This window comes from Haliotis rufescens, unplaced genomic scaffold (assembly GCF_023055435.1).
Source record: "Haliotis rufescens isolate VD_foot unplaced genomic scaffold, xgHalRufe1.0.p SCAF_8, whole genome shotgun sequence".
NCBI lineage: Eukaryota > Metazoa > Mollusca > Gastropoda > Lepetellida > Haliotidae > Haliotis > Haliotis rufescens.
Window position 1 is genome coordinate 46,365,147 of NW_025964372.1, and position 25,346 is coordinate 46,390,492.

General features: G+C 45.3%; 1 protein-coding gene across 4 annotated transcripts in view; it reads left to right on the forward strand.

The window, feature by feature from the left end:
* The window catches only part of LOC124143585 (patatin-like phospholipase domain-containing protein 7), a 58,249-nt gene that overhangs the window by 26,865 nt on the left and 6,038 nt on the right, over positions 1-25,346 (forward strand). For all 4 annotated transcript variants that reach the window (XM_046512611.2, XM_046512612.2, XM_046512613.2 and 1 more), the window contains 16 exons: positions 116-193; positions 7,912-7,986; positions 8,446-8,579; positions 10,871-11,002; positions 12,167-12,340; positions 13,466-13,626; positions 14,266-14,391; positions 15,657-15,720; positions 16,712-16,880; positions 18,142-18,324; positions 18,724-18,842; positions 19,729-19,885; positions 22,086-22,149; positions 24,235-24,357; positions 24,735-24,851; positions 25,167-25,315. In XM_046512611.2, the coding sequence (XP_046368567.2) occupies positions 116-193; positions 7,912-7,986; positions 8,446-8,579; positions 10,871-11,002; positions 12,167-12,340; positions 13,466-13,626; positions 14,266-14,391; positions 15,657-15,720; positions 16,712-16,880; positions 18,142-18,324; positions 18,724-18,842; positions 19,729-19,885; positions 22,086-22,149; positions 24,235-24,357; positions 24,735-24,851; positions 25,167-25,315 (2,025 nt within the window). The remainder of the gene's footprint in view (positions 1-115; positions 194-7,911; positions 7,987-8,445; positions 8,580-10,870; positions 11,003-12,166; positions 12,341-13,465; positions 13,627-14,265; positions 14,392-15,656; positions 15,721-16,711; positions 16,881-18,141; positions 18,325-18,723; positions 18,843-19,728; positions 19,886-22,085; positions 22,150-24,234; positions 24,358-24,734; positions 24,852-25,166; positions 25,316-25,346) is intronic.

A 25,346-nucleotide genomic window follows, 5' to 3' on the forward strand; every position in this document is an offset into this window, starting at 1 on the left:
TAACTGTTTTTAAATATATATTATCAATCTACTAGAAGGACTGCCGCATGGTCTTCTCCACCGGTCAGCTTAGTGTTTGAAGATATAGCAGTACAACCATGTCTCTATGTTGCAGGATCGAAGCCTTTTGGAGGGTCACCTGAACCTACAGTCTGTCAAGGCAGGGACTGTGCTGTGTAGGCAAGGAGATCAGGTATGTCAAGGCAGGGGCTGCTGTGTAGGCAAGGAGATCAGGTATATCAAGGCAGGGGCTGCTGCGTAGACAATGAGATCAGGTATGTCAAGGCAGGGACTGTTGTGTAGGCAAAGAGATCAGGTATGTCACGACAGGGACTTTGCTGTGTAGGCAAGGAGACCAGGTATGTCACGGAAGAGACTGTGCTGTGTAGGCAAGGAGATCAGGTATGTCAAGGCAGGGACTGCTGTGTAGGCAAGGAGATCAGGTATGTCAAGGCAGGGACTGTGCTGTGTAGGCAAGGAGACCAGGTATGTCAAGGCAGGGGCTGTGCTGTGTAGGCAAGGAGACCAGGTATGTCAAGGCAGGGGCTGCTGTGTAGGCAAGGAGACCAGGTATGTCAAGGCAGGGACTGCTGTGTAGGCAAGGAGACCAGGTTTGTCACAGCAGAGACTGCTGTGTAGGCAAGGAGATCAGGTATGTCAAGGCAGGGACTGCTGTGTAGGCAAGGAGACCAGGTATGTCAAGGCAGGGACTGCTGTGTAGGCAAGGAGATCAGGTATGTCAAGGCAGGGACTGCTGTGTAGGCAAGGAGATCAGGTATGTCAAGGCAGGGACTGCTGTGTAGGCAAGGAGACCAGGTATGTCAAGGCAGGGACTGCTGTGTAGGCAAGGAGATCAGGTATGTCAAGGCAGGGACTGCTGTGTAGGCAAGGAGATCAGGTATGTCAAGGCAGGGACTGCTGTGTAGGCAAGGAGATCAGGTATGTCAAGGCAGGGACTGTGCTGTGTAGGCAAGGAGATCAGGTATGTCAAGGCAGGGGCTGCTGTGTAGGCAAGGAGATCAGGTATGTCAAGGCAGGGACTGCTGTGTAGGCAAGGAGATCAGGTATGTCAAGGCAGGGACTGCTGTGTAGGCAAGGAGACCAGGTATGTCATGACAGGGACTGCTGTGTAGGCAAGGAGATCAGGTATGTCATGGCAGGGACTGTTGTGTAGGCAAGGAGATCAGGTATGTCAAGGCAGGGACTGTGCTGTGTAGGCAAGGAGACCAGGTATGTCACGGCAGAGACTGCTGTGTAGGCAAGGAGACCAGGTATGTCAAGGCAGGGACTGTTGTGTAGGCAAGGAGATCAGGTATGTCATGACAGGGACTTTGCTGTGTAGGCAAGGAGACCAGGTATGTCAAGGCAGGGACTGTGCTGTGTAGGCAAGGAGACCAGGTATGTCATGACAGGGACTGCTGTGTAGGCAAGGAGATCAGGTATGTCACGGCAGAGACTGCTGTGTAGGCAAGGAGACCAGGTATGTCAAGGCAGGGACTGTGCTGTGTAGGCAAGGAGACCAGGTATGTCATGACAGGGACTTTGCTGTGTAGGCAAGGAGACTAGGTATGTCACGGCAGGGACTGTGCTGTGTAGGCAAGGAGACCAGGTATGTCATGACAGGGACTTTGCTGTGTAGGCAAGGAGACCAGGTATGTCAAGACAGGGACTGTGCTGTGTAGGCAAGGAGACCAGGTATGTCATGACAGGGACTGCTGTGTAGGCAAGGAGATCAGGTATGTCACGGCAGAGACTGCTGTGTAGGCAAGGAGACCAGGTATGTCAAGGCAGGGACTGTGCTGTGTAGGTATTGACAGAAATAGTGTAAGAAGCAGTATCATATTACATTAAGTAATACGTTACCACTGTTATACCGAGGCTGTTGTCTCCCACAACTGCTGCTATAGCGAAATCTACCACAGAGATCTCAATTACCTCATGCAGCACGTGCGTAGCCACCTAGCTGCCATGTGACACCCTTCACTCTTGTCTCTTCGCTTGCTCTAGCAAGACGTACAATAAACTGCTCAAGCGTTCCTGTTTCTCCGACCAATCGGTGATATTTATTACTGTTTATTCTCTCTAATAAACTGTGCTTTTATGGGGCGTTTGCTGTTACTACGCTTGGAAATATTTTTCCCGCAAAAAGGAAATATTTTTCCCGCCCTTTTTTTTCTATATACTTGCGGGGTGTCTCGTATGCACGTTGCGTCTTACGTTCCCCTGTTCTAGTATATCTTGGGTTTTTTACATCACTTATTCCTCTATATGTTATATGTGTATGTTCTATATTCCCATTGCTCGTTTATTTTCTTGTGAAAATACACGTTTGTGACTATTTGTGGTGCGTGTGTTGTAACCATGTTTTGCTCTTTGTTCATAGTACAAACAAAATGTCTGACATGGATGTTTCGCCGTCCTCCACCCCCTCTACCCCCGCAACCAGGAGCTGCGGGGTGTGCCGCAAGCGAGCGCTACCGGCTGTATGTGCAGTCCGTTTCCACCCCTGTGGTGGCCGGCTCGTCCGGTTGGGGTCCCCTTGCGGGTACCACCACCACAGCTGCGGCGGATCCCTTGGCGGCCCGTGGGCTGTCCGGGGTTTCCGTCGCTGCATTACTTGCATAACTTGTGGACTCCAAGCTGGCGGCCTTATCTCAGGATAGGCCGCTGGCTGTTCCGTCCCCGGCCACTTCGGTGGCCGCGGGGTCCACCGGTACGGCGGCGGCTCCCGTGGTCACCGGTCCTTCCCCCGAACCGTTGCTCCCGCTATCGGTTAAGGACCTCGTGGCCATGGTTTATGACCTCTTTGAGGACATGCCCCGGCCGGTACCGCGGGGAATCCACGACTGTGGGTTCCTCCGAGGTATACGATGAGTCTTCCGACACGGCTTTCCCCGCATCAACCTTGCTGCGCTGTATCAAGCCTTCCTTGGAGAACGCCTTCGTGGCGGCCTCCGGTCGGGGTCTCCCGTTGCCTCCGACGTCGTGGAGAAAGGGTTTATTCCCGGTACATGACCTTGCCTTTCCCGAGGCAGGTCCTACCGCGGAGGCCCATGTTGAGCGGTTGGGTGTCCGTGCCCCACCGGCTGCTACGGTAACGCAAGCTACCTTGCACCAGCTGGACGCCCTCGCTCGGCACTCCCTGTCTCACGGAGACACTTACTTGGCTGCAGCGGCCCGTCTGGTCGAAGATTCTCCCACGGACCGTGACCAGCGCATTTACAACTGCCTGCTCAGTTTAAATGTTTCCCTGGAGTACGTTGCCGAGGACTCTCGGCACACACTTGCTCTTGTTGGGTCCCTGCATAGGCGCCTGGGTGCCGCTCCTAACCGGAGCGCGCCCCAGGCTGCTGCGGCCGGTAGGTCTAAGGGGTCGGGTTCTTCTTCCTCTGGGAAGTAGCCCCGCCCTGAGGGCTCCGGTATGGGAATTCAGCTCCCCTTTCGCGGGAAGACGGGGAACTGGGGGAAGCCCAAGTCGTCGACGGACGGCAAGGGCCCCTCCAGGTGACTCTCATTGGAGGGGTTCGTATGCCGACAGCGCCAACTTCGGTTGGCCCTTAGGCGAACCCGAGTCACTTGGCCCTGGACAGTTGCGCCTACCGCAGCCTGTCAGGGCCCCCTCTCCTTCCCCAGTGGGAGCCAGACTCCAGACTTACTGGGAGAATTGGGAACAAGTGTTCGACGACCCGTGGGTGGTCAACACGATTCGGTACGGCTATCGGCTTGATCTCAAAGCGAATCCGCCGCTCACCGTTGCCCCGTTGGCAGGTTTCGATTTGGAAACCGATCTTCCCATCCTCGCCGATGCCATCGGCAGGTTGGTGGAGAAGGGGCAGTACGGGAGTTAGCTCTACCAGAAATAACACCGGGGTTTTACTCCAGGATATTTCTCGTTCCCAAGTAGGACAGTGCCGAACTCAGAATGATTCACACGTCCGCTCCCTGGCTGTTCACCCGGTTAACCACCCCCATAGTGGGGTTCCTCCACAGGAGGGGTGTCCGGTACTTCACGTAACTGGACGACTCGCTAGTAGCAAATCGAATGACGGACACCCTGTCACGCCATCTCGTTTTCGCACGTCGGCTCTTGGAGCAATTGGGGTGGATTATCAATCTCCCCAAGAGCGAGTTAACCCCTTCTCAGAACTTGCTGTTCATCGGAGGTCGGTTCAACACGGTGTCCCATCGCCTCTTTGTCCCCCCAGACCGGTGGCACAAGATTCAGGCGATGATTGCCAAAGTCTTAGCGGTGCAACAGACTGTTCACTTTTGGGAACAGCTGTTAGGGCTACTTGTATCAGCCCAGGACTGCACCGAACGGGGTCGTCTCCAACTCCGCCCGCTGCAACGGTTTTTAATCCAGTTGTTAGCAACGGAGGTGAACAGTGAGACCGTCGCCCTCCCGCATCGGCTCCGACCGCATCTGGAGTGGTGGACAGTCCCTTACAATGTCTTATCAGGAGTCTCTATGCGGCCCTACCGGGCCACGTTGAACCTGTATACAGACGCCTCTCTAGTGGGCTGGGGCGCCCATCTAGAGGGGGAGGTGAGCTCGGGGCTGTGGTGCGTAGACGAACTAGGTCTTCACATCAATTGTCTCGAGTTCAAGGCAGTGATCAACGCAGTTAATCACTGGAAGCATCGTCTCGTCGACGCCCGGCTCATGCTGGCGACCGACAACACGGTGGTAGTGTCCTATGTGAACAAACTGGAGGAACCCACAGTCACTCGCTACTCGATCTCACGTTCGAGTTTTACGCTCTGGTGGACAGTGTCCCGTGCCAGATACGCGCCCGTCACATCCCAGGTGTGCGGAACGTACCGGCCGACGCTCTATCGAGGCCTCAGGATCCGAGCCCCACAGAGTGGATGCTGAACCCAGTAGTGTTTCAGTGGCTGAGCGAACGTTTGGGTCGTCCGATGGTCGACCTGTTCGCAACGCGGTTCAACAATCAACTCCCGTTGTTTGTATCACCAGTCCCGGACCCGAGGGCCATCGATCACGATGCTCTCGCGTTAGACTGGACGGGCTTGGACGCTTATGCTTACCCGCCGACAGCGTTGATACCACACATTCTAAGCCGGCTCCGAGGAGTTCGCTGTCGAATGTTACTGATCGCGCCCATGTGGCCGAACAGATCGTGGTACCCCGACTTGCTGACCCAGGTCACGCAGTCGCCACTTCCACTGCCTGTGAGACCGGATCTCTTGATCCACCCTCACACCCGTCAGCTTCATCCAAACGCAGGGCAGTTCAATCTGCACGCGTGGATGTTGTCACCGAGCGTCTGAGGAGTAAAGGTTTTTCTCGCCGGGCGTCTCTGGCATACGTTTGTATGCATCGTGATTCTACCCAGAAGGTGTATAATGCACGTTGGGTTATTTTCACGAAGTGGTGTTGTAAACATCACATTCATTCGCCAGATAAGGTATCTGTGCAGGATATTGCTCGTTTCATGTCTCACTTGCGAGAGACCCGGAAACTCTCCGGGGGTTCCATTGCCAACTATGTCTCGTCCGTTGCTACGGTACGGGACGTTGCTATGTGTACCAGTCTCTCCAAAGAGCCGGTGATACGGGGTATTATCAAGGGTTTCAAACAGCACGATCTTAAAAAGGGCCGCCTTCGGGCACCGGCCTGGGATCTTTCCCTAGTGTTGCAATCACTTACGGAAGCTCCGTATGAACCCTTGCATAGTGCTTCGTTCCGGCATGTGACTTGGAAAACAGCATTTCTCCTCTCCTTTGCCACGGCGGCACGTGTATCCGAAATTCATGCACTCGATGTCGCCAAGGTACGATTCGATAGGGGTGACGAAGGAGCGGTCCGCCTGGGCCTGCTCATGGGCTTCGTCGCCAAGAATCAGAGAGTCGGGCAAACGGAGAGAGAATTCACTGTAAGATCCCTCAAAGAAATCTTACATCCTGCTGATACTGAGGACAGAGCGCTGTGTCCGGTTAGGGCCCTTAAGTATTATCTTAAGGCTGCGAATGAACGTAGACAAGGGCGTGACCGTCTGTTCATATCATGTAACCCTAATCGCACGGTTGACATAACTTGCAACTCGATTGCGTTGTGGCTTCGTTCTGTCATCAATCTGGCGTACCGGTCTCGGGGGTTACCGGTAGCGGGGTCAAACCCGCACGAGATCAGGGCGCTAGCGGCAACATTTGCCCTACACTCGAATATCTCTGTTCGCAGAATATTACGAGGTTGTTACTGGCGTTCTGACTCGGTTTTTGCCAATCATTACCTCAAACAGGTCGCTGATGCCGTCGTGGAGAGTGTGCACCGTCTTTGCCCGCGGATCGCGGCGCAAGCGGGCACCTAAGGGGTGTGCCCAGCGCAATTCCGAACTCCTCAGGCGTCGGACCTTGCACGGTGGTCAATCTGGGTCGACTCCAATGTTCCCACTGCCGTGGGTACAGGAGTTGGGGTCCCGCAAACCAGCGCACTCACACCACAGGTGAGGGCGGCTTTTTGTGTGCTTTGTCCTTATTTGTATTTTGACAATTATGTATTTAATTGTCTGTCGTGTATCCCAACCTTGTGATGCATGCTTACAAATACTGGAATTAGGTCACGCGCCTAATGCATACTTTAAGTAGGCTTGCTCTGGGATATACGGTCTGAATGAAATTAATTTCCCTCTTTTCGACTGTTTAACCTGATCTAAGATTAAGCTCACGCGGATACAGTGTTCTCATCCGCTGCGGTGATGAAATACCTATCCAGTGGGGCCGTTTGGAGTCACCAATCGTTTTGGCAATGACGATTGAGCCTTACGGTATGCGCTTGACAGTGCTTTGGTATTCCTATAGGGTAACGCCTAGCTAGGTGCATGCGCATCGAGTGCTTCCGCCTTGGTGTTTACTTCCGCTGGTCGGAAGAAACGCTAGCAGTCAGGATTCGGGTTGTAGGTGCTCCCCGCCGCCTACTGTGGTAGTCAGCCTCGGTATAACAGTGGTAACGTATTACTTAATGTAATTTGTAAAATTTTCCTATTCGGAATATTCTATAAGTAATACGTTACCACTGGGCTGCTGCCCGCCCGTCCGTCCCCCGAGCACTTGCTCTCGCAAGAGACAAGAGTGATGGGTGTCACATGGCAGCTAGGTGGCTACGCACGTGCTGCATGAGGTAATTGAGATCTCTGTGGTAGATTTCGCTATAGCAGCAGTTGTGGGAGACAACAGCCTCGGTATAACAGTGGTAACGTATTACTTATAGAATATTCCGAATAGGAAAATTCTACAAATCTACATCATTATGCAGACACCAACCAGATGAAACCACAATGAAGTCACAGCACATTGTTGGTAGGGGTCCAAAACCTCTTTGTGTGGAATGGTTATGCATTGGCATGACAAGAAGAAATTCATAACCTGTGATTGACATATGTAAAGTGAATGATTTATTGTGAGTAGGAAACTGAAGAGGGTCCTGGTGTCCGTGAGCTCTGCTACTGTAGGGGTGCACCTGGGGACTTTTAAATCCCAGATGTTTAACAAAAAGGTTATACACACAGACGACTTGACTTTTTGCTGAACAGTGGTTATTGTTAACTACTGTACATCGCTGTGTATAAAGCGACCCCACGTATAAGACCACCCCCCTGTACACGCCTTCAAAATTGACCAAAAAAAAATATACTCTGTGTATAAAGCGACCTTGAAGGAAGCACATCACAAGTGCGCACACAAACCTTATACATTGTATTTGCAATAAAAATATGTTGATCTTGCGTTGTTTTTTCTTTGATGATTGGTCGCGTGTATAACTCCAGCACATGTTGCCATTTTGTGTTTACACGGTACGACACCAAATTTTTGTCCATAAAATAGAATTAATTTATGAAGTAATACAAAGGTACACCTTTGGCCGATACTGACACATAGTTGTTGTTCCAGGATGCCAGCCTGGTGTTTGTGGTGATGGGGACCCTGCACATGCTGCAGCAGATAGTCGGTGAGGAGGCAAGGGAGGTAAGTCAGGAAGGGAGTGAATGCTTCGTTTTTGTTAGTACATCAGTGATAGAGAGGATATCGAGGGTATCTAAAGTCGTACTCAGGGCTTGATTTGAGGAACTTGGTGTCACTTGCACCAGATACATGTTGACATGAACACCTAGCTGAACTAGACTAACCAGGTCGCAGTCCTATAAATGATGCTTGCCGTAAAAGGCGACTATGCTTGTCGTAAGAGGCGACTAACGGGATCGGGTGGTCAGGCTCGCTGACTTGGTTGATGCATGTCATTGATCCCAATTGCGTGGATCGATGCTCATGATATTAATCACTGGATTGTCTGGTCCAGACTCAATTATTTACAGACCGTCGCCATATAGCTGTAATATTGCTGAGTGCGGTGTTAAACAACAAACCAAATCCTATAAATGATCACTCACTCCTGTGGTGCCTGTATGCTGTTGCTGTTGTCTCCAGGCCATCCTGTTCACAGCCGATCCCGGGGAGATTGTGGGGACACTGGCTGTGTTGACAGGGGAGCCGTCACTCTTCTCCATCAAGGCCAAGACAGACTCTAGGGTGGTGTCTATCTCCAAGGAGGACTTCTACATGTGAGTGAACCCACCAGTCATAGTAGGGAAACTTGCAACACTTAGCCTCAAATAAAATAAAATAATTGGTTCTCAGATAATGGCTTCTGAAAATATAGTGTTTTTTTGTTTATTGTTGTTTAAAGTAGTTTGTTACCAAAAAAACGGTTGGGCATCACTACTTAAATGTGTTCCATGATGAGTAAAATAATGGTAAATTTGTCTCTCTGTCCAAGTTGAAGCAGCTGGTGGTGGTCAGGAAGACCAAGCTTTTGTTCTCCATGTTTTGTAACGCACAGAACTCAACTTCATTAAGTCTTCATGTCATCCAATGTATGCTATCAAGAGCACACACCAAAGATCTTCCAAGTTTACCATCTCTATGTGCTTAATAGCAGTTAAATATTTGATTCCATGGTCACCTTTGCCTTAAAATATTTCATATCCAGTGAATTGGTATTAATTTTCTTGTCACAATTTTAAAATCTCACTATTATACAATGATTATAAAAGTTGTGATCATGAAAACATCTTACAATACCACAAAATGCATATATTACTTTCGATATCAGACAGATTTAATAGAACGAAAATAATAGGGTTCACTGGAATTTGACTACCAGTGCGTGCATAAAAAAAGCATACAATGAGCTATAACTTTATTTCACAACATGATGATGTTACCGTGAGCACATAACACTGGAAGTAGTGTGTCAACAAATCTGTACTTAAGTACACAAGTTAGTCCTGTTAATACACTATCTGGCCATGAAAGTGTTCATTGAGTATCTAGACTTATGTTATTAATCCATTACTTTTCTCCAAGATTTCATTCAATTTTGTTCACGTTACTTTCAGTGAAATTGTTTATGAACAAATCGGCAAATCACATCACCATGAACTTGCTTTGAAATGAACATTTGTCGTAAGAGATACAAAGTCTTCGGTCTTCCTATCAGTGTATTGAAATTTATTTTAAGTTAGGATATTGGCCATGATATTGAGTATTTTTAAGACTTATCACCCCAGACAGGGGGGAAAATATGTGAACAGCGTATTCCTATTTCAGGCTTATTTTACGAGACAAAACACATGTATTCTTAATCTCTGTGTATGAAACATTGTCTGGCATAGAGTACACAAATATCTTTGAATTTGTTTATCATCACATCTACTGATGTTTTGTTGACCCAATTTGCAAAAGGCAGAACAAGCCTACAAACTCCTATTGCCGCCATGACCATAAAATGGATGTGCGGTAAAGCAGTGCGCCAAGCTCCTCACAGCAATAGCCCGTTCGCGGAGCTCTCTATACTATCGCTGCCACCAGTCAAAACACCCCACTGTGAATAGGTGGCAACAACCATGCTTGGAGTTGAACTCGCAACCGAAGTGACGACTGTCGTGACGCCGAATACACTTGCCGCTGATAAATTATTATCTTTGTTTGTCAAATTGAATTTCTATTTCATTAAAACTATCATGTTATTGATATTGTAAGAATGTAAGGGAGAAGTTGGTTGATTTTCCGTTAGTCTGCAACCTCTAACCAATCTGATTATTAAAACAACAAAGTATATTCATCTGGAAAACATGGTCAGTCGTAAACCTTTTAAAAATGAAATATCATGGCATTCCCAAAGACATAAACAAAAGTATTAACGTTTGGGGTTAGAGGGCAAAAATCAAGATTCTTGTAATGGCAGCGCCCACACTGGTGGCAGCGATGTTACTGAGAGTGTAACGAAGGTGTCACGCGCTGGGAAGGAGCTTGGCAGTGCGCATGTAAAGGGAAGTAACTGCTCTGTAAAGGGAAGTAACTGCTCCCTATATTAGGTCCCATTGTTTATGGTACTGCAGCAATTCACTGCCAGGGTCGTGTTTTCGAGAAGCAGAATATTGAAGGATATTTTTTTTTATTTTTTAAATGGAAATATAAGTCAAATTCACTGCCAGGGTCGTGTGTTCGAGAAGCAGAATATTTTAGGATATTATTTTTTAAATGGAAATATAAGTCAAATTCACTGCCAGGGTCGTGTGTTCGAGAAGCAGAATGTTTAAGGATATTTATTTATTATTTAAATGTAAAAATATAAGTGAAAGAAGCGGCTGTGCCTGGGAACCAAGACCATTTTTTTAGCCTCATATTTTATTCATGAATAAAAATGTGTTTTAAACTGTTTCTATATATTGAAATATATATATCAAACTCTTTTTAATCAATTTGAAACCAGTGAGGAAAATATGCATCCCACAAAGAGAAGCTTATTGTTGCTATGCTGTAATAACATCATGGAGTCTGCTGTTTCTAGAATCATGAGGGCCGAGCCGTTTGTTGTTCTGAATGCTGCTCACACAACGGTGAAGAGGATGACACCATTTGTACGTCAGATTGATTTTGCTTTAGACTGGCAGATGACTGAAGCAGGAAAGGCCCTGTTCAGGTGAGATCCGATATCTGTATGCCTGGTTTACCACACACTGTTTAGGTGAGATCTGATATCTGTATGCCTGGTTTACCACACACTGTTTAGGTGAGATCTGATATCCGTATGCTTGGTTTACCACACACTGTTTAGGTGAGATCTTATATCCGTATGCTTGGTTTACCACACACTGTTTAGGTGAGATCCGATATCCGTATGCTTGGTTTACCACACACTGTTTGGGTGAGATCCGATATCCGTATGCTTGGTTTACCACACACTGTTTAGGTGAGATCCGATATCCGTATGCCTGGTTTACCACACACTGTTTAGGTGAGATCTGATATCTGTATGCCTGGTTTACCACACACTGTTTAGGTGAGATCTGATATCTGTATGCCTGGTTTACCACACACTGTTTAGGTGAGATCCGATATCCGTATGCTTGATTTACCACACACTGTTTAGGTGAGATCCGATATCCGTATGCCTGGTTTACCACACACTGTTTCGGTGAGATCCGATATCCGATGGCTGTATGCATTATTCATTCCCCTCTCTTTAGGTGAGATCTGATATCTTTATGCATGGTTTATCCACTGATTCGAGAAATCAGTTTACCATGACAAAATTGTTTCATGAATTATCAGATGTGTCTATCTAGTTCAGTTGTCTTCACCTTTTCTTCTAACATTTTCTTTTAAGGAGGGGCCACAGGCCCAGTTGTTTGAGGCACTGCAGTTCGCTGTGCAGAGTTGCATCCCTTAGTCACGCCAGTGACCTGTGATTGTGGGTTCAAATCCCAGTTCACCCCAATTATGTTTCTAGATTTGTCAGCACTATACCCATGCTTGTGAGTTTCACGAAAGTGGTAAATGTCTGAGACCTGCATCAATTGGGCCGTGATATAACTGAATACTGTTCAAAGCAGCATTAAACCCAACTGACTCACTGACTCACTCTAATATAAGGAAAGAGTTTTAGAGGAGTCGTGCAGTGAAACCCTGCTAGTCTGGATATAGTTTTCTGGAAGATCACAAGACGCTCCATCTTCATAAATACAAAGACCTTTACTCCAACCCTGATTTAATATTTTTTTCCCCGTAGTATTGGATCTAGTGGGTTTCATTTTGTGTGTCTTGTTTGGTTTAAAAGCTTTATCTGGTTTCTGTTGGATCCCAGACAAGGTGACAACTCGGAGAGTGTGTTTATCGTGTTGACGGGGCGCCTGCGGTCTGTGATCACTCTGCTTGGAGGCAAGAAGGAATTGGTGGAGGAATATGGTCGTGGGGAGCTGGTCGGCATCGTCGAGGTCCTGACACAGACGGAGAGGGCCACCACCGTCATGGCAGTGAGGTAATATCCCAGGCCAACAACATGTGATGATTTGCCACATCTTACTCAATCTACAGAGCTGCGTTTTTTGTAATATTTGAAGGGCGGTGGGGTTACCGAGTGGTGACCCCGCTGTGATCTTGCGGAATATTGCTAAAAGTGGCGTAAGACCATACTCACTCACGTAATATTCGCAAAATAAATCACTATTACCTAGTCGAGTTTTAGTTGCTTGCTTAAAATTATGCATGTATAATCTTTAAAAAACCCTTATATGACAACACTGTGTGTAATTATCAAATGTAGCCTATTCAGCTTGTGTTCACGAATATCGTTACATTTCTTTTTCTGCTGATCAAATGCAGGCATAACCTAGACCATCTTGGTCACAGTAATTCACTGCAGATTTGTGTCCCTTTAAGCTTGCCAGGAACACATGATTGTTGTTTGATTTCCCAGGTGATAAAACTGAGATACTTTTCAAAGCAGCATTAAACCCATCTTCCCGAGGCAAGAGAGTTAACTGACTTTAAAAGTCCAGTTTCCACCCTTGCCGAACTAGGCTGGTATTATGGAGTTATATTTTGGCTTGACTAGCGAGTCTATGCATAGTCTAATCAAAATCGTGCAATGAAATCAAAATCCAGTTAGTAAACTGTTGTGCAGATTTCGGACAATTACAGGATTTGCAAAGCATGTGCACCGCCAACTTGTCGTCAACAGATATTTTCCAAGTCTTTGTTTTATGTTTTCAATCAAGGTGCTCACTTGATTTGATGCACTTCGCGATGTAAGACCTGTTTTATCACAATATAGATCTTGATTACCGATCAGATTGTCTTGACTGGGCGCCACCATTTTGTTTGAAACAAATGCAAGTGATGAGAGACGTGGAATCTGATTGTCCATAGGAGAGGCTTAGAAGGGACATAACTCGTACTTACCACTGGTGGCGCTACGATCAAGCACAGGAATTCCAGCCTTATTCGGCAAGCGTGGAAGCTGGACTTTTAAAGTCAGTTAACTCCCTTGCCTCGGGAAGATGCATTAAACCCAACACACTCATTCACTTAAAAGCTAGCAATGTTATGTAAGACATTACTAAGGTTGGTGATTTCACCTGGTTTGTAATGGACTCACTTCCAGAGACACAGAGGTTGCTAAGATGCCCTCGGAGTTGCTGAATCTCATCAAGAGGAAGTATCCACAGATTGTCACCCGACTTATCCACCTACTAGGCCAGAGGATTCTGGGAAATCTGCAGAGTCGGAACACGCTCGGTGCTCACATATCTATGCCCTTCAGAAGTAAGTATAGGTAGAGGGACACACTCGTCAAGCTGGTACACTGAAACCCAGATTATCCACATGACTCGTGAAGATCCGGGTCTTCAGCAACCCATGCTTGCCATAATAGCAAACTTTGCTTGTCGTAAGAGGCAACTAACGGGATCGGGTGGTCAGGCTTGCTGACGTGGTTGGTGCATATCATCATATCCCAATTGTGTGGATAGATGCACCTGATATCAGTGACTGGATTGTCTGGTCCAGACTCGATTATTTACAGACCGCCGTCGTATAGCTGGAATATTGCTGAGTGCGGCGTTCAACAAACAAACAAACACACGGTAGTGGTCCCTGTGAAATCATCAGAAATGACAAATTTCCAGATACAGACACCTGGGTACAGATGGTGTCGTTTGGTATGTAAAAGTTTCTGGTAGCAATCATCAAGAAGGTCGTGTTTCAGGGTCTAAACTAATCACTGTACATGCTCAGGGATTTATCTAGGATTCTAAACTAAGTGCCCTTGGCAGACAAATTGGAAAATGTTTAATTCCACTTTGGCAAGTTTTGCTGACATTTTCCTTCAAACTTACAGTTATATGTAGTATTTGTTATTTATATGTAAATAAAGAATCTTGACTGTTTTCTTTGTCCTTCAAGCCGACAACCCTGGTTTAGAAAGCCGGTCAGTGTGTAACCTAGCAACCGTGGCCGTGTTGCCAGCTTCGGATGATGTTCCCCTCACCAACTTCACGCTGGAACTGCAGCACAACCTCAGCGCTATCGGTGAATACATGCAGTTACTAAACTATGACAAGGAGTCTTATGGACAATAGACCAGTGAAGGAAGATCCGGTAGATAATAGGTCCTCAGCAACCTATCCTTGCCATGAGGGGCGACAATGCTTGTCGGGATCGGGTGGTCAGGTTTGCTGACTTGGTTGATGCCTGTCATCGTGTCCCATTTGTGTGGATCGTTGCTCATGATTTCAATCACTGGATTGTCTGGTCCAGACTCAATTGTTAACAGACCGCTGCATATAGCTGGAATATTGCTGAGTGTGGTGTGAAATAACAAACAAAAACAACTTCTATGTCCCTTCTATCAACCAAACAGATTCCACCTCTCATCACTTGCATTTGCTTCCAACAATATGGCGGCGCCCTGTCTGATCGATAATCAAGATCTATCTTGTAACAAAACGGGTCTAAATCAGTGAAATGCATCAAATCACTTGAGAACATTGATTAAAAAATGAAAAGATTCATAAAATATCTGTCGACGCCCAGTTGACGGTACACATGCTTTGCAAATCCTGCGGTCGACTGAAATATGCATGTTAATCAAGTGCAAAAATGATAGATGCAATGTTAAAACCTCATTTAGCTCACCTTTCTCCCCCAGTTTGAAGAATCTGTAAACCGAGAACATTTGATGAGTGAATTTTGAAATGTGAAATGCATCTTGAAGAATACTGTTGCTTACCCACATCACTATACCCCTGTGTTGATCACACTGATAATGCGAAATGAGTAGGGCTGCAAGGAATACACCATAAGGGGAATACGATTCGTATCATGAATTTTGGGTGACGAATATGAATATTAATCCATGAATACAATAACAAGTCAGCAGTTGATGTATTATTTGTTATATTCAGTGAAACAACATAAACTATTTGACAAGCTTTGTTAATTATTAATATAGTAAACATTTATATGTACTGCACTTATCCAGGTACTAGTATCTGCTCAAATGAGACAATGACCAGTGACCACAATACTGTCAAATTAAATATATTAAGAGCGCTGTCTTTGAAGAAATCTATGCATATAATATGTTCTCATTGATATTTTTAGGTACAGAATATGTAAATGCACATGACTACATATTTATAACCATTCGATTCTAGTGGCCACGAATAACGAATTCAATTCATAAATGGATACGGTTCGATTCACCGAATAGGGGAATGAATCGTAACAGCCCTTGTAATGAGGACGAGACCAGCAGAGCTGAAATAATCAACTGTTGTTATATCTCGTAACAGGTCTGACGACTCGTCTGTCAAGTGATATCATCAAAACTCGACTAGGCAGCTCTGCTCTGGACAGGTAAGTTGTAGCCTCCATCTTCTACTTGGTTATGAGTGACACTCATTGATTGGCTAGGGGTAATAATAATGTAAGCTAAGGCTGGGACTGGCAACTCGGGTACTCGGGTCGGGTGGGTACTGAGTAGGACCCGGGTACCCACAGGACTACCCGGACCTGTGGTAAGTCATGTGATATATTGTTTAATGACCAAAAATCACAATATGTCATTGGTTAAAATACCATAAAGTCGCTAATGTTCGCATTTTTTTCTGACGATGCGCACATTCATTTTGACTTGTATATATTTGCGAGTCAACTTCAGTGTACCCATGATCTGATTGTTTGATACATGTATCTAAATAGTTTTTGCCAGGGCTGCTGTAAAACAATTCCCAATCAGACATTTTGTTCCCAACTCTTGAGAGTTGCCAAGCTGGAACTATATGATAAGATTTATTGTCAATATTTGCGTTGTAATTGGGGTTATTAGGTGCATTGTGACTGGAAGTTGATGGGGATTGAATATTTGCCTAATTTGGAAGCTTGTAACCAAATTGATCACGGACCTGTGAAGATCCGGGTTAGAACAGGTCTTTAGCAGACCATGCTTGCCATAAAAGGCGACTCTGTTTGTCGGGTGGTCAGACTCGCTGACCTGGTTGATGCATGTCATCATATCCCAATTGCGTAGATCAATGCTCATGATATCAATCACTTGATTATCTACAGACCGCGGTCATATAGGTAGAATTTGGTAGAGTGCAGCGTTAAACAAACAACAAACAAACAAATGGATTGGGTAGTTGGACTTAGTGGTTGATTGCATGTCGTCATTCCCTGACAATGTGTATCATTGCTCACAATATCACTGAATGGTCTGGTCCAGACTAGATTATTTACAGGCCACTTTCATATAGCTGTTATATTGATGAATGCAGTGCTGAACAACAAACCAATAATTAATCGATGCAGTTCTAAGACTGATGACCTGACTATGTGTTGTTTTCAGTGTGAACGAGTTCCGCCTGTTCAGCTGGCTGGGGCAGCAGGAGGACATCCACCGCATGGTGCTGTACCAGTGTGACTACACCATGACCAGGTGGACCAAGAACTGCATCAGGCAGGCCGACTGCATCCTCATCGTGGCTCAGGCTGACCATGACCACACCGTGGGCACCGTGAGTGACCAGTGACATAGTACATGTCGTGTATTCCATAATGGATAGTGTTGTTAATGTCAACTTGGTATCACAATCCGATACATATGTTACATTTATCTGTAACAAGATAGCAAAGAATGTATATTTTTATCCTCATCGTGGCTCAGGCTGACCATGACCACACCGTGGGCACCGTGAGTGACCAGTAATATCAGTGTTTAAGTCCTTAGTACATGTAGTGTATTCCATAATGGATAGTGTTGTTGATGTCAACTTGGTATCACAATCCGATACATACAGTATGTTACATTTATCTGTAACAAGATAGCAAAGGATGTATATTTTTATTGACACCAAATATTTATCAAGCATATATTTTAGAGGTCGGGTATTTCACTGAATAGTCCCAAGGATTTCCAGACTTCAAATCCCATTTGTTCACGTATTTGAACCAGTCAGATTGCAGCCCACACATGTTTCACAATGATCAGTTGGCCAGAGCACTATGTACCAACAGTCATCAGGAATTGATTTTTAGAAATAAAACCCACAACACAAGCTTATTGATGATAGCATCAGATGGAACCTCCCCATGGCAGTTCAACACTTAGAGACTGCCTCCGTGGTCTAGTGGTAGAGCTTACGCCCGGAGAGCGGAAGATCTGTGTTCGGTCGACGGGCGCATCGTACCAAAAGACGTTAAAAGCTTGTGCGCACGCACACGCACGCACGCACGCACGCACGCACGCACGCACGCACGCACGCACACACACACACACACACACACACACACACACACACACACACACGTCGCTGTTTAAGTGCAATAATATTGGATGACTAATTATAAAGTTGTACATAACAGCAGAAAATACTACAATTAATTTTCATATGATTTTACATGCCCACTTAGATATATGTGTATTGTTTTGTACTGATACATGATCCAACGAATCAGTACTTTTGGCACAACATAACAACAGTTCATTCAAGTTTGATCCCGCTTAAACACCACCACCACACAATCAGAAACGTCACACACCATGCTCTTTTCCACTACAACTGCCAAGACTAATGTTTCACATGTTTCCGGTAATGTTGAAAACTTGGATTGGAAATTATATGGTTAAAGATCATGCATATGGTTAGTAACAACGAACTGACTTGGTGAAATGTTCCACCCCTAATTCAAACAGAAATGAAACTTGATGGGGCTCCTGGTAGGCTGGTGTATATTTCACTGGCAATGACTATCCTCCTGACTCTGCTATGTTGCCAGGTTGAGAAGGAGCTAGAGGGTATCGCTATCAGGGCCCAGAAGGAGTTGGTGTTGCTCCACAGGGAGGATGCGGAGACGCCGCGGCGGACGGCGGACTGGCTCAACGCTCGAGACTGGTGCTCTCATCACCATCACATCCGCTGTCCACCCCGGGTCTTCAGTAAAAAACCTCTGCAAAAGAGAGTAAGTACATACATCAGTTGTAAAATGTGTCCGTGACATTAACCACTTGCCCAAAGTTACGGAAAAACATTAATTGGTCTGGTATTCGTAGCTTATAGAAGCTGTATGTTCACATTAAAATCTAAAATGATAATGCAGAAATGACTACTTCTAGCATGTCTAGCATGTGAGCTTGAGGACTGCAACAAGATCTCTGAAAGTGAAATTTGTCAGTATACAGTGTTCTTAAACAAACATCTCATGGCTGTCCTTCTTTGTTAGTTTTTGCAAACGAATATACTGAATACTGCTTATGAAGTATCTTGTATTAATTTTGACTGTACTGTGAACTTGTAATGAAGACTGAGTGTTTATTGTATTCTGGAGGAATTCAAGATGCCACTCACTGGTTTGTTTCAGCTTGATATGTATAGCAAACTATTTGAGAAACCGCCACACCGCCAGAAGGACTTCTCCAGGCTGGCTCGCTATCTCACAGGAACATCCATTGGCCTGGTACTGGGCGGGGGAGGAGCCAGGTGAGAAAGGGTGGTTTAGAGAGGTCGGGGAGGAACCAGGTGAGAATTGGAGGGATTAGGAGGTGAGGGAGGAGCCAGGTGAGAATGGGAGGGGGTTAAGAAGGGAGGCAGGAGCCAGGTGAGAAGGGAGGGGTTTAAGAAGTGAGGGAGAAGCCAGATGAGAATGGGAGGGGGTTAAGAGGTGAGGGAGGTGCCAGGTGACAATGGGAGAGATAAAGAGGTGAGGCAGGAGCCGGGTGAGAATGGGAGGGGGTTAAGAGGTGAGGGAGGAGCCATGTGAGAGTGGGAGGATTAAAGAGGCGAAGGAGGAGCTGGGTGAGAGTGGGGTGGGGGATTAAAGAGGTGCAGGATGAGCTGGGTGAGAGTGGGGTGGGGGATATAAAGAGGTGAAGGAGGAGACATGAGGAAGTGGGATGGGGTATTAAAGAGGTGAAGGAGGAGACATGAGGGAAGGGTGGTGGGGTTGGGGTGGATTAAAAAGATGAAGGAGGGGCCAGGTGGGAGTGTGGGTGGGGTAGATTAAAGAGGTGAGGGGGAGCCAGGAGGGAGTAGGGGTAGGGGATTAAAGAGGTGAGGGAGGAGCTAGGTGAGAGTGTGAGTGTGGGGGGAGGGAGGAGAAAGAAGGGCAATATTGCTGGGAGAGCAGCTAGATGATATGGGAGAGAGCTGCACAGCAAAGGAAGGGCCAGGAAGTGAGAAAGGTGGAGTAGGGCTCGGTAAGAAGAAGGGAGATGAGTGGAGGGGATGAACTGGCCAGGGGGCTGTGTAATATAAGGAAATGCTTGCACATTTACATAATCTATGTCATTAGTTAAGTTTACACAATTCCCTGTAAATGTGAATCATTGAAGTTTAGTATGAACTGCTGAATGTGTTCTTCCCACAGAGGACTGTCTCACGTTGGTATGATCAAGGCGATCACAGAAGCGGGTATCCCCATTGACATGGTAGGGGGGACGAGTATGGGGTCCTTCATCGGCGCCCTCTGGTGTGAAGAGCAGAACTACACTCGCTTCACTCAGCGAGGCAGAGAATGGTCAATGGTGAGTTGTGTCACTGTATGGTGGAGATGTGTCGTTGGCTGGTATCAACAACATAGTGATCATTTACTTCAGTGCAGTTCTTACGTATTGTGAATCCATTTCCTTGTTATTATTGTTAATAGGGGGCGTACCGGTTAAACAGGATCTTGTCATCAAAGTGAGTGAGTGAGTTGGATTTAACGCCGCTTTTAACAGTATTCCATTTACATCAGGGCGTGTCAGCTTAATGTGGGAGGAAAGCCGAAGTGATGCAGGTCTCAGACGTTTACAACTTCGGTGAAACACATGAGCACGGGTATGGTGCTGACAAACCTAGAAACATAATCGGGGCGAACCGGGATTCGAACCCACAATCATAGGTTTCTGGCGTGCCCAAGGGATGCAACTCTGCGCAGCGAATCGCTGCGCCTTAGACGACTGGGCCACCCGTGCCCCCTGGTCATCAAAGAGTTGAGAACTTGGTAGATGTTGAGTGCTCACCAGCCAAGACTGACCATAAACTGCAGCAACAATTGCTGATATGGCATTGCTCACTATTCTCTGACACAGACTAATGATAAACAGTGCTTAATTGACCGGAGTCTGTCAATAACCTGGGCTGGGATCCTATGATGCCATTGTGACTATTGGGAAAGTTCTGTATTTCACCGCATTTATGACAGCTCAGCTTGTATATAAAACAACCCCTTCAATATCATTGAAAAAGGATATACCCCTCTGTAACATAAGATTATCTAATTCCTTTGATTTATTTGACATGATGTCAGTGTCTAACACGTCCACCGTTTGCTGGGGTCTGTAGATTGCCATGTTGTGAACAAGGTGTACTGTTCTAAAATAATGAGAGGAAGTCCATGCTGCAAGTAGGTATGGGAAAAGAATACCAGTATTTTGTTTGTAAATTAGTCCATGCTGTGTGTAGGTATGGGCATAGAATGCCAGTACTTTGTAAATTAGTCCATGTGATATGCATAGAATACCAGTATTTTTTTTAAAAATTAGTCCCTGTGATAAGTAGGTATATGCATAGAATACCAGTATTTTGTTTGTAAATTAGTCCATGCTGTGTGTAGGTATAGGCATAGAATGCCAGTACTTTGTAAATTAGTCCATGTGATATGCATAGAATACCAGTATTTTTTTTAAAAATTAGTCCCTGTGATAAGTAGGTATAGGCATAGAATACCAGTATTTTGTTTGTAAATTAGTCCATGCTGTGTGTAGGTATAGGCATAGAATGCCAGTACTTTGTAAATTAGTCCATGTGATATGCATAGAATACCAGTATTTTTTTTAAAAATTAGTCCCTGTGATAAGTAGGTATAGGCATAGAATACCAGTATTTTGTTTGTAAATTAGTCCATGCTGTGTGTAGGTATAGGCATAGAATGCCAGTACTTTGTAAATTAGTCCATGTGATATGCATAGAATACCAGTATTTTAAAAAAAAATATAGTTCCTGTGATAAGTAGGTATAGGCATAGAATACCAGTATTTTGTTTGTAAATTAGTCCATGCTGTGTGTAGGTATAGGCATAGAATGCCAGTATTTTGTTTGTAAATTAGTCCATGCTGTGTGTAGGTATAGGCATAGAATGCCAATACTTAGTAAATTAGTCCATGTGATATGCATAGAATACCAGTATTTTTTTTAAAAATTAGTCCCTGTGATAAGTAGGTATATGCATAGAATACCAGTATTTTGTTTGTAAATTAGTCCTTGCTATAAGTGTGTATGCCTTATCCTTACTCAAACATGTAAAAGTCAGAAGCAATGTGTGCATAGTGAATATTAGTGACTATAATGTTTTTGAAAACCCTGAACGGAGAAACTGAGTATTCATGATGTTTATTTTACAGAATTTCTAATATAGAGAACTCACAGTTGTCCAATTCCCAGAAATCCGTAAAACATCTTGACGGAATGCGGATAAACATAGGCCTTTCTCACCGAAAAGCATGTTACTCGCTCCATAACCCCAGGGGAGCTAAAAACAATACTCACCACTAATGAGAAGAAACAATAAAGCGCAATTAAAATATCTTATTACCATATCTGACTGACTACCGTTACAGTAACAGTATTGTAACTATGGAGTTTTAGTGTCATTAACCAGTATATCTTGTGACTAACCACAGGGCCCACCAAGTCCCAGAGTCACCTGTCCCAGTCCTGCTATAAATTTGTTTTATTTCACAGGACATGACATCTCTCTGGAAGAAAATTATTGATCTGACATACCCAGTTACCTCCATGTTTACAGGTGAGATTCAACTGGATAGATTGTAGTCAGCTAGATAAATTGTAGACAGTTGACAGTTGGTGTTCTAAAATAGTGTACATTTACCATGTTGACAGCCAGTGCCTTCAACCGATGTGTATTTACCATGTTGACAGGTGGTGCTTTCAACCAATGTGTAATTAGCATGTTTGTCAGGCGGTGCTTTCAACCGATGTGTAATTAGCATGTTGACAGGCGGTGCTTTCAACCAATGTGTAATTAGCATGTTGACAGGCGGTGCTTTCAACCAATGTATATTCACCATGTTGACAGGCGGTGCTTTCAACCAATGTGTAATTAGCATGTTGACAGGCGGTGCTTTCAACCAGTGTGTAATTAGCATGTTGACAGGCGGTGCTTTCAACCAATGTATATTCACCATGTTGACAGGCGGTGCTTTCAACCAATGTGTAAATAGCATGTTGACAGGCGGTGCTTTCAACCAATGTGTAATTAGCATGTTGACAGGCGGTGCTTTCAACCAATGTGTAATTAGCATGTTGACAGGCGGTGCTTTCAATCAATGTGTAATTAGCATGTTGACAGGCGGTGCTTTCAACCAATGTATATTCACCATGTTGACAGGCGGTGCTTTCAACCAATGTGTAATTAGCATGTTGACAGGCGGTGCTTTCAACCAATGTGTAATTAGCATGTTGACAGGCGGTGCTTTCAACCAATGTGTAATTAGCATGTTGACAGGCGGTGCTTTCAATCAATGTGTAATTAGCATGTTGACAGGCGGTGCTTTCAATCAATGTGTATTCACCATGTTGACAGGTGGTGCTTTCAACCAATGTGTAATTAGCATGTTGACAGGCGGTGCTTTCAACCAATGTGTAATTAGCATGTTGACAGGCGGTGCTTTCAACCAATGTGTAATTAGCATGTTGACAGGCGGTGCTTTCAACCAATGTGTAATTAGCATGTTGACAGGCGGTGCTTTCAACCAATGTGTAATTAGCATGTTGACAGGCGGTGCTTTCAACCAATGTATATTCACCATGTTGACAGGCGGTGCTTTCAACCAATGTGTAAATAGCATGTTGACAGGCGGTGCTTTCAACCAATGTGTAATTAGCATGTTGACAGGCGGTGCTTTCAACCGATGTGTAATTAGCATGTTGACAGGCGGTGCTTTCAACCAATGTGTAATTAGCATGTTGACAGGCGGTGCTTTCAACCAATGTATATTCACCATGTTGACAGGCGGTGCTTTCAACCAATGTGTAATTAGCATGTTGACAGGCGGTGCTTTCAACCAATGTGTAATTAGCATGTTGACAGGCGGTGCTTTCAACCAATGTATATTCACCATGTTGACAGGCGGTGCTTTCAACCAATGTGTAAATAGCATGTTGACAGGCGGTGCTTTCAACCAATGTGTAATTAGCATGTTGACAGGCGGTGCTTTCAACCAATGTGTAATTAGCATGTTGACAGGCGGTGCTTTCAATCAATGTGTAATTAGCATGTTGACAGGCGGTGCTTTCAACCAATGTATATTCACCATGTTGACAGGCGGTGCTTTCAACCAATGTGTAATTAGCATGTTGACAGGCGGTGCTTTCAACCAATGTGTAATTAGCATGTTGACAGGCGGTGCTTTCAACCAATGTGTAATTAGCATGTTGACAGGCAGTGCTTTCAATCAATGTGTAATTAGCATGTTGACAGGCGGTGCTTTCAATCAATGTGTATTCACCATGTTGACAGGTGGTGCTTTCAACCAATGTGTAATTAGCATGTTGACAGGCGGTGCTTTCAACCAATGTGTAATTAGCATGTTGACAGGCGGTGCTTTCAACCAATGTGTAATTAGCATGTTGACAGGCGGTGCTTTCAATCAATGTGTATTCACCATGTTGACAGGCGGTGCTTTCAATCAATGTATATTCACCATGTTGACAGGTGGTGCTTTCAATCAATGTATATTCACCATGTTGACAGGTGGTGCTTTCAATCAATGTATATTCACCATGTTGACAGGTGGTGCTTTCAATCAATGTGTATTCACCATGTTGACAGGTGGTGCTTTCAATCAATGTATATTCACCATGTTGACAGGTGGTGCTTTCAACCGATGCATCGAGCAGGTGTTCAAGGACAGGCAGGTGGAGGACTTGTGGCTGCCGTTCTTCTGTGTGACCACCGACATCTCCAACTCCAGCATGAGGATACACACAACAGGTCAGTGTCTCCTCTACAACTCTACTCGACATCTGTGATGGCAGGAGAAGAGTTGGTCCAAGCGTCTCCTCATTTTATGAGGCTATTACGCAGAGATGCCAGCCATTAAGTTTTTGGCTGAAAAAACACGATACTGTGAATCAAATTCTGCCAGGATGAACCAGTGGTCGACATGGTGGGCATCAACCTGTAACAAATTCACAAAATAATGTTGCTTCCCAATATCCACATGATGCAGAGATTCTAGCCCTAATTTGTGACAGTTTGTATTATCTGGTATAATGGGGGTCTAAAATCAGAAATAAAGTCTGCTTAGCTAATATTGTTTAATTTCCAATATAATGCATTGACATCAGATGTGTATGTTGTGTGCACAGGTAGTTTGTGGCGGTATGTGCGAGCATCCATGTCACTGTCCGGCTACCTGCCGCCCATGTGTGACCCAATGGATGGTCACCACCTGCTGGACGGAGGATACGTCAACAATGTACCAGGTAAACAAACAAATGTTGTCTTTAAAAAGGAACAGTTCTTTTTCCAGGCTGTATCCGAAAATACCACTCATGGCAGAAATCCCAACTTCTTGGATAGGAGTTCCTAGTTTTGAATCCCAGAAATGCCTGATTATGCTGCGGTCCGCAAAAACAGTCTTAGCGCTAAGGTGATCGTAACTCACATATTTTAACAGAGGCTTACGATCATCAAATGCTAAGATCACTTTGTGGAGCGGAGCAATGGTATGTAAGAATTGATTTCGATGAATTTCTGTGCTTCAGTAGGTATTAATGTAAAAACGTGTGTTCCTTCAGCTGATGTGATGAGGGCGTTCGGGGCACAGACAATCCTGGCCCTGGATGTCGGCAGTGAGGAGGAGTCCAACTTCCTCAACTATGGGGATCAAGTCTCAGGATGGTGGTTGCTATGGAAACGTTGGAATCCATGGACAGAGAATGTCAAGGTAGGATTTGTCAGCATCAGTTTCCAGTGTG